Source organism: Macrotis lagotis, chromosome 4 (assembly GCF_037893015.1).
Source record: "Macrotis lagotis isolate mMagLag1 chromosome 4, bilby.v1.9.chrom.fasta, whole genome shotgun sequence".
Classification (NCBI taxonomy): Eukaryota; Metazoa; Chordata; class Mammalia; order Peramelemorphia; family Peramelidae; genus Macrotis; species Macrotis lagotis.
This window is the reverse complement of record NC_133661.1, coordinates 270,662,431-270,674,684: the sequence shown is the minus strand read 5'-3', so window position 1 is coordinate 270,674,684 and position 12,254 is coordinate 270,662,431. Positions and strand designations below refer to the sequence as shown.

The 12,254-nt window shown below is 32.3% G+C and overlaps 1 protein-coding gene across 1 annotated transcript in view; it reads right to left on the bottom strand.

Annotated features, from left to right (window-relative positions):
• The window catches only part of LOC141522511 (glia maturation factor beta), a 33,366-nt gene continuing 21,112 nt past the window's right edge, over nucleotides 1-12,254 (bottom strand). The window contains exons 6-7 of the mRNA XM_074236004.1: nucleotides 6,417-6,490; nucleotides 1-5,328 (exon numbers count right to left, since the gene is read on the bottom strand). Coding sequence (XP_074092105.1) covers nucleotides 5,257-5,328; nucleotides 6,417-6,490 — 146 coding nt within the window. The 3' untranslated portion in view covers nucleotides 1-5,256. The remainder of the gene's footprint in view (nucleotides 5,329-6,416; nucleotides 6,491-12,254) is intronic.

The following is a 12,254-nucleotide window of genomic DNA, read 5'->3' as shown; positions in this document are numbered from 1 at the left end:
TAGATGACATGACTTTAATAAGTTGTAAACTCTAGTTGACAAATATTTTTAGACTTTGATTTTTTTTTCCCTGAATTTAATGTAAGCTATATATAAGATCTGAAATAGCTGTTCTAAATCAACTATGGCTAACCAGCAGCAGTTTGGTACTGTGGTTTGCATTGTGTTCATGAATGGATATTGAATTCTGCATGTGGTCCTTGAGGAGTTTTTGTTGTGCAATGGGCCCAGAAAAGCTGAAAGGCTGGACACCCCCGTTATAGTCAAATAATTCTGTGGGAATGACATAATATGAGAAAGTTGTAGATTTACATTTGAAAAACTGAGATTCCCTCCACATTTTCTGTAGTAAATGATATGTAGGAATAAAAAGCTGAAGAATAGGACTGAGGTAGCAAACAGATCCCTGTTCTAACTAATCCACTTGAAAATGTTGTCTATCAGATTAGGAAAGGTTCTTATAATTTGTTGCAACTATTGGTTCAATACTCTTTATGATATTAACCCTCAAAAAATGCCAAGTGTCTAAATACACTTAATTTTGGATTTTTCTTCTGAGGTAATCAGTGTGCTTTTTTTTTTTAAGGTTTTTGCAAGGCAATGGGGTTAAGTGGCTTGCCCAAGGCCACACAGCTAGGTAATTATTAAGTGTCTGAGACTGGATTTGAACTCAGGTACTCCTGACTCCAGGGCTGGTCCTTTATCCACTGCGCCACCTAGCCACCCCATCAGTGTGCTTTTTGACTCCTTTCTTCTTTACAACAACAACAAAATCAAATCCCCTGATCAATATTCTATTCTACTTGAATATATAGATAAATTTTTAATGCCTAAGTTAATAGTTTCTAAATAGAGTGCGTTCTATAAATGAGCCATTTTAACATCAGGGAAGCTTTATAAATCTTTTCACCGTGCCAAGTTGTCCTAGTTACAAAAGCTCAATTATCCAATCACAATTACCTAGTTAAGTAGTCAATGAAGACTTTAAATACTGGGGGAAAAAAGATGAAACATTAAATTCTTTCATGTTAACATTTTATTTAAACAAATACATCATGCTTAGTTAGAGACCATTTAAAATAAACATGCATATGAAATAGTGAAGACTGACTTAAGGAGGTTGAGCCTAAACAAGTATATGAAGGCATTAAAATACATGAACCTGAGCTTAATGTTTCAAGCTTCCTAAATGGCATGTCAGAATTCTCAAAATGTTCAAGTAATTTCTGTGATTATAGAAATTTGCAGTTTCAATGAAAACTTAATTCAGCGGGGCAGCTAGGTGGCGCAGTGGATAAAGCACCAGCCCTGGAGTCAGGAGTACCTGGGTTCAAATCTGATCTCAAACACTTAATTATTACCTAGCTGTGTGGGCTTGGGCAAGCCACTTAACCCCATTTGCCTTGCAAAAAAAACTAAAAAAACCAAAAAAAACTCCAAAAAACCTAAATTCAGTCCTTTAAATCTAAATATTGCAGTTATCTAATTACTTTTATATGTAGAAAGTAATTAAGAAAAAACAACATAAGTTTTGTTTAAATACATTCTACTTGGGACCCTTTGTTACTAAATAAAAATTAATCCCCCCCCAATTATAAAATAAAATTTGACAAGAGGATTTTGAGATTCATTTTAACCTTTTTTAAGATGTAAAGTCTCAAATCCCAGATTCCAATAAGGTCATGCTAATTTATTGAATTAACAGAGATAAATACATGGTACTTAAGAAATATAAAACACGAATTGCTCTCTATTTCCACCAAATATTAGCACATAAACTATTCTGAAAACATCCAAAACCGCTAGTCCAACTTTATGGATTAATGACTTATAATTATGCTTAGTTCTGAAAATTAATCTAGTCATTTTTATTGAGTAAAAGCATAACAAAAACTCCACAAATTTTGAAAATAGCAAAATCATATTTGGCCCAATACCAGAGATTTTATTCAAGGTTCATCAGCATGACTCCTGAAAATAGGAGTTTTTATTAGGGGAAAGAAATGTTGTAAGATCTTTTGCTACAAAGGCTATTAGTATTATATAACTACAAAAATATTTGTAATTGCATCAACATTTGCTTAAATAGAAGAAGGTATTTATATTAGGCTTGTAGTAGACATTTACAGAAACAATAAGACAAAACTGATGTCTCTTTAAAAAAAATCCTAAAATTGAGTATAATATATTGATAACAGACTTTTTCCTTAGATTTGCTCCAATATTAGAAAAAAGAAGAATGCTACCCAATTACAATACAGTAATCAATTGACCAACTCTCTGATATTTATTACTCACTTCTTTACTACTGGTTTTTTTTTTGGTTTGATTCTTGCAAGACAATGGGGTTAAGTGACTTGCCCAAGGTCACACAGCTAGGTAAATATTAAATGTCCGAGCCTGAATTTGAACTCTGGTTGTACTGACTCCAGGACAGGTGTTCTATCCACTACACCACTTAGCCACCCTATTACTCACTTCTTACTAGGCATGGTATAATCTTCAATAAACTTTCCCACATAAACTAAATATAAAAGGAGATTTAATTCCTACTTTCTTGTAATAATGCAAAAATTAAATAAAGTCAACTATTTCAAAATTAATGCTAACTTATATGGTAACTAAAGTCATGCCTGTGAGGTAATTATTTCTTGATCAACCCTCCCAATATTCATTGTCTCAATGTCTGAAAAGTGCTACCAGATGAGGAAAGGATTGGGAACTATTAAGTATAAAGTCTGATTATGAACTAGAGGGGAGCAGTTTATATTTGGAAGGTAGGAAATATATTTAAATGGAATGGAATAAATGGAATAATGAATTCTGTGGTGACTCTTTGAAGAAAAAAGGAATAAAGATAGACTGTGACAAGGGAAATTTAATAATAATCATAATAGCTAAGATTTACATAGAACATTAAGGTACATAAAGTTTTTCATACATATTATCTCATTTGATTTTCCAAACAACACTATGAAAGTAATATGAAAATTATTTTAAAAGAAACACAAAATGTGGGATCATTAAAAAGTGTTTTTATTTGAGAATAATTTGTTAAGTATTGGTAGTAATTGTTCCTTAAAATTTTAACAGACTTCTCCTATAAATCCATCACAGGATCAGGGCTTTTTTCTTGTTAGTACCTTGACAACTAATTCTATTTCTGGAAAAAGGAACCATAAAATAATGAAATGAAAAAGGGAAATTTGACCACAACTTGGAACATTTTAGCTCAAGTGTTTTTCATATAAAGCCCTAAGTTAAGAAGGCCAAGGTTGGAGATTTAATGACCACTTATGAAAGTTTATTTCATAGGAAAAAAAATAATTTTTGTTGAACCCATTACCACAGCTAGTTAGTTGCCTTTAAATGGATGTATGCCATTAGTCATAAAGGGAAAAAAAAAAAATCAGGCTAAAGAATCTGAATTGCTTTTTAAAAATGGCACAACTAGAAAAAGAATGAAAGCAATGATTAAAGGATCTTAGTATAAAGGAAAAAAAATTCCTATATTTTAATATCATAGAAAAAGAAATGCATTGTTTGACACCATTTTTTCCTTTTATTGCTGTGATCTGGGCCAACAGACTAATATTAGTAGAGAGGGTAAAACTCCTGATACTGTACTCCCACTGGTCACTGAATGTCTCTCTACTTCAGGTCACTCATTTGTAAAATGAAAAGGTTGGACAAGATAGTTTCTAAAATCCCTTCCAGCTCTAGATCTATGATACTATGAATTTAAGTGGTATTTCATTTCTGAAGAGTTCCAAAGAGTAAAAATTGTGTATTTAATGAAAAAATTCATAAAATATTTAAATTTCATGGAAGTATTATTTTATCTGGAAGAAATTAAGAATCCTAAGTTTTACAAGAAGAAAAAAATCTCATTTCTTTTTTCCACCTTATTTCCTTTAATCTTGCGTTTTTCTATTAGGGAAGACACATGGTAAATTATTTAGGTTACAAAATATTCTCATTTAGTAATATTAGAAAATATTAATACCTCTAAATTGAATTGGCACATATATTTGAAAGAAAGACACAAATTATGAAATAGAATCCACTGCAAAAGCATTTTTGCTATTTTTTTTAAAATGATTGAGCTCTAAGATGAATCATTTTATTTGGTTGTTGTATTATTGATTGAGGACATCTTGGCAAATCTTTGTAAAATGTCTACTTGTAAATGTTTTAAAGACATTCTAAAGTATCCTTTATAATAGAATTTATACTAATGACATGTATGGAGACTAGCTTAATTATTCAAGTATTCATTTAGCTTGGAATGCCTTTCTAACTAATAAAGTAAAATAGCATCAATATGAATTTGATTGACATTGACAAATTTTTGCTGACTACAACCAAGTTAGATCAATACTTCTTCCCAATGATATAATTCTAAATCACAGACAAATACAAAATTCTAACTTTCAAACTGCCAGGTATTCAACTAATGCAAGGAAATGGCTGGACTTTATAGAAATGAAATTGGTTTTATTACAAATTTCAGTTATTGAATTAGACACTACAAAACATTTTACTTGGACCCTTTACAAAAGTATTATTTTCACCAAGTCTGGCAGTGTAAAATTCTCAAGATTAATTTTAAAGCTAACAAATCAAAGGCACAGGATTAACAGGTTTAAAATGACTAACACTCATATGACATCAAAAAATACTCAAGTTTATAACTCCACAGAACTTAATATTGTTGGATAATTATGGATATTAGAGGTTATGGATGAAAAATGTAGTAAACTAAATAAATTCCAGATTTAATGAAAAAGGACTTAGAATACATGATACTCTAAAGTCATATTATTATGGCTCAAATTTGGGTCATTCAAGCCTTTAAATGTTTCACATATCTGACAAGTAACACTATGCTAATATTCAGTCAAAAGGAGGCACCCATTGCTCATCACAAGCAAAATACCCACATTCCAATGGTGTCTGAAAATGGTAACAAATTCTGAACCAAAAGTTATAGAAATTAGTCACAAGAGTGCAAAAATTTCCTGCAGAAGTATTCCTCTAAACAATTACAAACATTAGGAAACACTTTTGAAATTTTCATTACCATAAGAATCTCCTCCTTTGTACAAACTTTACATAAATGAAGATTTTTTTTAGTTACTGCAAGAAACAAAATTGTAAATAACAGTGCATTTTTAGGCATAAATACGTATTTATGTCTGGTTCCAGTATAGTCAGGTTAGTACATAAATACTTAAAAGTAATAGCATATTCACTTTAGTGGAAAAATCCAAGTTTCTCACATAACCATTCTTCAGTTAGGTCTTCAGTATTTCTTATTTCAAATACCTTAAAAGACAAAAGCTTAAGTTAAATATTGAAACTTAGAAGAAATTAAATAGTACAGTGTTCATATCAAACTTCAGTTTCATTTTCATAATTTGCTCTATTAACAGCAAACTGGACCTCTTATAGAATGTTCAGTTACTGATAACTCTATGTTTGGAGAATTAAAGTATTTACCAAGGCTTGAAAGGATTGGAAAAGGTATAAGTCAAGTTATTATTAAAAATACATAATATGAGCCTGAAAACTAAAATATTTCCGAAGAATTGTTCTGAAAACTTTATAACGCAAGGCACTCAAGTTTCAGATGACTTTAAGAGTGGAGATAGCCAATGGAAGTTACTGGGTTGTGGTATACTTTGATAGAACACTTCACACAAACCAAACTATCACAACTTTTAAAGTTTTTTATATTTCAAGAAATATTCCTCAGAATGTGGAATAAATGGTAGTCCTACCTTTCCCTAGTTCTGGCAGACTAGAATCATTTCATATGGTTGATTAGTTGGGTCTAGCCTACTCTTGATTGAAAAATCCCTCAGACAGCACCAGATGCTGCTTCAGGGTAGAAAGTAGAAGAAAAAATGGCATAAATGACATTCAAACAGGCTGTTGGGTGAATAGCAATGGTGGTAAATCTAAAAGCAAAGCAGGGGGATAGGAGGGAGCTGAAAAAGGAGGAAAGATCACTGAAACCATATTAAAAAATAAATGAAAAAAATTTTGATTTACATTTATTAATATAACTTATTAAAAACCTATCAACTAAAAATTGATATAGGAAGTTAAATGAACTTGAGAAAAAGTAATATTTTATTTTAGTCTTAAATAGAACAAAATGTAATTATTAAATCTTTTATCAATCCCCCATTATAAGGAAAGTGGTATGTTCTCAAAAAATCATTAATATTCTTAAATATACCAAGACTTAATCTTGGGTTCTAAGAAATCATCTAATTTTGGGTATAGTTAATTGCATGGAAAGTAGCTTATTCATTGAACTGGATTCATTCAAATGTCAATAATAAATGATTTCTGTTATGACTTTAGTGAGCATATTCTCAACAAGAAATCAAATATTAAAATGATACCTTAGTTAATTCAGCTGTTTGAACTAGTTTATTCTTACTCCCAGCATACATCATCTGTTGTTCAGGTTTACACCCTGTAGTTCATAAAAGAGAAGAGGATAAATTAAGAATTTCTTTTGATAGTTAAGAAAATTACTTTTCATGGTGACTTAGAATTGGAAGTTGAGGGGAAACCTATCAGTTGGGAAATGACTAAACAAACCATGGGATATGAATGTGATGGAATACTATTGTTCTATAAGAAATCATGAGGGATGGGGCTTCAGAATAGCCTGGAAAGACTTATGAACTGATGCCAAGTGAAGTGAACAGAATCAGAAGAACATTATACAGACCAACAGTAACATTAGGTGAAGATCAATTATGATGAACTTGTTCATTTTAGCAGAACAATAACCAAAGACAATTCTAAAAGACTTGCGATGGAAAATATCATTCATATCCAGAGAGGGATCCAGAGTTTAAATGCAACCAAAACTTACTATCTTCAATTTTAAAAAGTTGTCTTAGGAATTGTTTTTCCTGTTCAGATTTGATTCTTCTTTCACAACATGATTAATATGGATCTATGTAATAAATGTATAACTATATAAGATTTCCTTCTGTCAGGGGGAGGAGAAAAGGAAGGGAGGGAGGGGAAAAAATGTAAAACCTAGCAAAAAAAAAAAAAAAAAAGACTGTTGAACTACCACAGCATGAGGTTGGAAAAAAAATAAGCAAAATATTTTTTAAAAAAAGAATAGAAGGGGCGGCTAGGTGGCGCAGTGGATAAGCACCAGCCCTGGAGTTAGGAGTACCTGGGTTCAAATCCAGTCACTTAATCCAGACACTTAATAATTACCTAGCTATGTGGCCTTGGGCAAGCCACTTAACCCCATTTGCCTTGCAAAAAAAAAAAAAAACCAACCTAAAAAAAAGAATAGAAAAATACAAATTCACATGTGCCATATTTTGAAGTTCTCATTAAAGCACACAAATGAGACATCAAAGATATATATGGTCAAAAATTGGTTGTATAGTAAGAGTGATGAATGAGGTATAACAGAAGGACAGGCTTATATCACTCTTTATATGTGGTACTCTATAGCGAAAAGCCCTTTACAAACACCTTCATTTGATTCTTATGGTTGTGAGGTGTTATAAATCATTACCCCATCTTACAGATAAGGAAGCTAAAACTCAGAGGATGAGTGACTTCTCCGGGGTCACAATACAAGTTAAATGTCAGAGGTAGGATTCAAACATAGGTCGTTTTCTAATTCTGAATTAAGATAAATTGGTAAAGAATTTTTGATTAGCAATGATGAACAAGAGTCAAATTTTTCTCTTCAAATTCCTACTTTAATTTTACACTGAGAAAAAAGTTCCAAATATGAATAACTCACAAGATCAACTTTAGAAATCAAAGTCTATTTATAAGACATGACATACACCACTGGAGAGAATACTAAAGAACTAGTCTACACATGAGCCTGCAAAAGATGCAATTCAATTATATTTAATATCATTCATAGTAAATATAAAAAGCAGTCAAATTTCAGACAATTGCTGCTTTGATTTGCAATCCTAAAGTTAACAAAAATACAATTCCATTCTCTAGTTTATGCAGTATGAATAGCTGAAGTTTTAGCAACTATCAAAACTCAACTGACCTATCCAGATGGACCACAATGAAGCCTTACAATTTGCAAGGTGCTGTTGGATTCCGTGGATGATTAAAAAAAAAGGTATAAAAGTCTTTTCTCCACAAGATAATTGGGAAAATGATTCGTTCTTTTAGAGGTTTTATAGGCACATAAACAAATATGTAACATAAAGATAGAGATTAGGCTTGTTGGTATATACATTGGTATAGAGATTATCCTGGTGAGGAAAGCCTGTCTGCTACTGCATATTGGCATGTCCTCTGCAATTTGTAGTCTTATGAGTTGACCACATCATTAAGAGGTTAAGTGACTTACAAGTAGTCACACAGCCAGTATGTATGAGAGGCTGAGCTTGAACTCAAGTACTTTGGGCTCCAAGGCCAATTTTCTATGCTTCACATCATGCTGCCTCAACTTGCACCTTAGATTTTGGGATGGCAGATTTCAAAAAATACAGAAGAACAGATAGGATCCCATGGACCAAAAGCTATAGGGGAAAACCTAGCAAGGAAAGGTTTTATTCTAAAGAATGAAATTCTGAAGATACTGAATCAATTCTGATGAGAAAGAAAAAAGAGATTGGTATGGATACACAGAAAATTCACAAACCAAACTAGATTTTTAAAAGACACACTGGAACAGAAGATAAATATAAATGTGTTGTAGAATTCTGGTGTGAAGTAAAGTGGTGAAGAAAGCTAAGGATAACAAAACAAGGTTTCATTTTATATTTTTAAAAGCTATCCTGGGCAGCTTGGTGGCACAGTGGATAGAGCGCCAACCCTGGAGTACAGAGGACCTGAGTTAAAATCCAGCCTCAGGAAAAAATAAAAATAAAATCCAGCCTCAGACACTTAATTACCTAGCTGTGTGACCTTGAGCAAGTCACTTAACATCATTGACTTAAATAAATAAAATCAGAAAAAATTTTTTAAAAAAGCTATCCTGGAGTAATAAAGATACAATCACTACTCAGGGCAGCTGGCCTGTAGATAACTGACTATGGAGAGAAGGCAAGATATGCTCATTCTTATTTTCCTTCTACTATCTCTGTGGTGAAGAATGACCTGTGGCCTAGAAAGAATGGAACAATGGCTAGCAGGGAGTTATATCCAGCTTAAAAGAGGTAGTGACAGATCAACCCTTTGATCTTGATGAATTAAAAATGTCACCAGTGAGCCCCTTCAGTTGCAGTGATATACCAGATAAACCCATTGTCAGCAACTGTGAATGATATGCTATCTTCAATGATATCTTAAAATTATGAATTGTAGAAATACCATAGAACTGCAGAAAGATAAATATCTAGATTTTCGAAAAAAAGGAAGAGAACATGATCTGAAGACTCTAAGCCATTGACTTTATTTGTTTTGTTTTAGGTTTTTTTGCAAGGCAAACAGGGTTAAGTGGCTTGCCCAAGGCCACACAGCTAGGTAATTATTAAGTGTCTGAGACCGGATTTGAACCCAGGTACTCCTGACTCCAAGGCCGGTGCTTTATCCACTATACCACCTAGCTGCCCCAGCCATTGACTTTAACTGTGGTTTATGGCAAAAGTCCAATATCATTAAAGAAGTGGTTAGTGATCATCTAGAGAAGAAAACTAAAATTAAAAAAAATTCAGCATTTTTTTTTGATGGGGTTACTAAATTGTTGTATAAGAGGAAAACAGTTTTTCTTGATAGCAGCCACTCATTTAATTCTCTCCATTTTTTGTGGAAAAGATGGAGAGAGGTAGGCTAGAAAAATGATATAGTTAGATAGACTCAGACTGGCAGAATAGTAGGGCTCTAAGAGTAGTCACTCACCAATGGTCTGAAGTTATTTTGGTTAAGGATCCAGGGTTTGAATGGATGAACAGAAAATAATTTTTTTTAAGTTTATACATGTAATCATGTTAAATATTATTTCCACATTAGTCATATTTTGAAAGAACAGAACAAAAAGGAAAAACCATTAAAACAAAATAAAAATAGTATGCTTTGGTTTGCATATAGATGCTATAGTTCTTTCTCTGCCTCTGGATAGTAGAAAACTCATTTCAGAAGAGCTTACTATTTTCCAAACATTGGGGATAAAAACAGAAAAGTAAGACAGTCCCTGCTTTTAAGGAACACACATTCTGGTTGAAGGAAACAACATGAGCAGGAAGCTTCATAGCAGGGAAGATTAATGCTAAATCCTGTTCTGTTTAACATATTTATCATTTATTTGGATAAAGTTATAGAGTACACATCAAATTTGCAAAAGACAAGATTGAGATAAACTGCTAGCACACTGGATAAAAAGGATGTTATCAGATTAGATAAAATATTGAGCTAAAATTAATAAAATTTAATAGTAACTTATATTTAAAAAAAAGTTTCATGATGTACAAGATAGGAAAAGATATAATTAGCCAACAGTTTTTTTTTTAAAAAAGATCTGGGTGTTTCCATGAATTGTAAGGTTGAATATGAATTGATACTGTGATATGATAACCTAAAGGGTTAATATAATAAATCATAAGCTAAATTAAGAAAAATCTAATTTCCCTCTTTATTATTCCTTCATTAGATCACAACGAGAGGGTTATGTTCTGTTTAGGATGCTGCATTTTTAGAAAGATGACTGATAATCTGAAGAACACCTAGAAGGGGGAAACTGTAATATAAAGACCTTAAGTTCATGCCAAGAGGATGAAGGAATTGGGGTAGTTTAGCTAAGAGAAGAGAAAACTCAAGAGGGAAATAGAGACGTCTTCAAATATTTGAAGGGCAATTATGTTAAAGAAAAACTAGACTGGTTGTTTGGTCACAGAAGTTAGGACTAGGAGTGGTGGGTAGAAGATGCAAAGGTTTGACAATGAGAAAAATGTCCTAACAATATGAACCAACTAAAATAGACACAGCTATTTTATCAGGTACTATAGTTTGCAGGTAAGCATTTTTTTTGGTTTTTTGGGTAAATCTTTTGATTCATGAAAAGATGAAAAATAGAGCATTTTTATGAATACAGCAGGAGAAGAGAATTCAATATAAAACAATGAATTTCCATTTAAAGAAAACCTATATAATACTATACATTTTTTCAAACTAGCTTTTCTTTGCTTCCTTCTGTGTACCTCTTATTTTTTATACTCTCATTTCCCTCACCCCAAAGGTTACAATTGAATGGGAATAAACACACATATAGATATCTATAAACACACACATACATACACTCAGATACATATATGTCAAACCATACCATGCATACTTCCACCTGTCATCTCTTTCTCTGGAGTTGGTTAGCAATATCCTTTATAGGTCCAAGTCTTTCCATGTTTTTCTAAATTAAGCAGTATTCTAAAACAATCACATTCTAATTGAGATATTGTCTATGAAAGTTTCTTCCCCATTTTCTATATCCCTTCTATTCTTGGTTACATTTATTTATATAAAAATTTTAAAATTTAAAAAAATCATCCATTTTATACTTCACCAATGTTCTCATCTTATAAAATAGTCTATGGTCTGATAGTGCTGAATATACTTCCTTTACTCATTTTCCCCCTGTATTTTTTGAAATTCTTGAATGTTTCTTCTTCAAATGAATTTTGTTATTATTTTTTCTGAGATAATTTTTTTTTACTTTTTGGTTTATTTTATATTATTAATCTTGTTGTGAGAGTGAATATACCCCCCCCACCAAAGAGATAAGAGAAATCTCAAGAATAGTGAGAAAGAAACTACTTCAGTCTGTGTTCAGATTTCAATGGTTCTGTCTCTGGGATGAGTTGCCTTTTATCATAGGTCCACCAGAGAAGTTGCTTCACCATTTTTCCCACAGTTGCTATTACTAGTTGTATTTTCCTGCACTATGTTCCTCCCCACTCTCATTTATTCTATTCTTTCTCTCCTTTCATCCTGTCCCTGCTCAGAAGTGTGTTGTATCTGAGTATCCTCTAACCTCGATCTTCCCTCTCTTCTGTTACCTACTCCTCGTTCTCTAGGGTAAGATAGATTTCTATACCCTACTAACTGTGTATGTTATTTTCTCTCTGAGCCATTTCTGAAGAGAATGAAGGCTCACTCATTCCCCGTCTTCCCCCCATTCCACTACACTGAAAAAGCTTTACCTTGACTCTTATGTGAAAAATCTTAGCCCCTTCTTCCTCTCCTTTCTTTTCCTCCCAGTACTTTCCTTTATCATCCATTGACTCCATCTTATT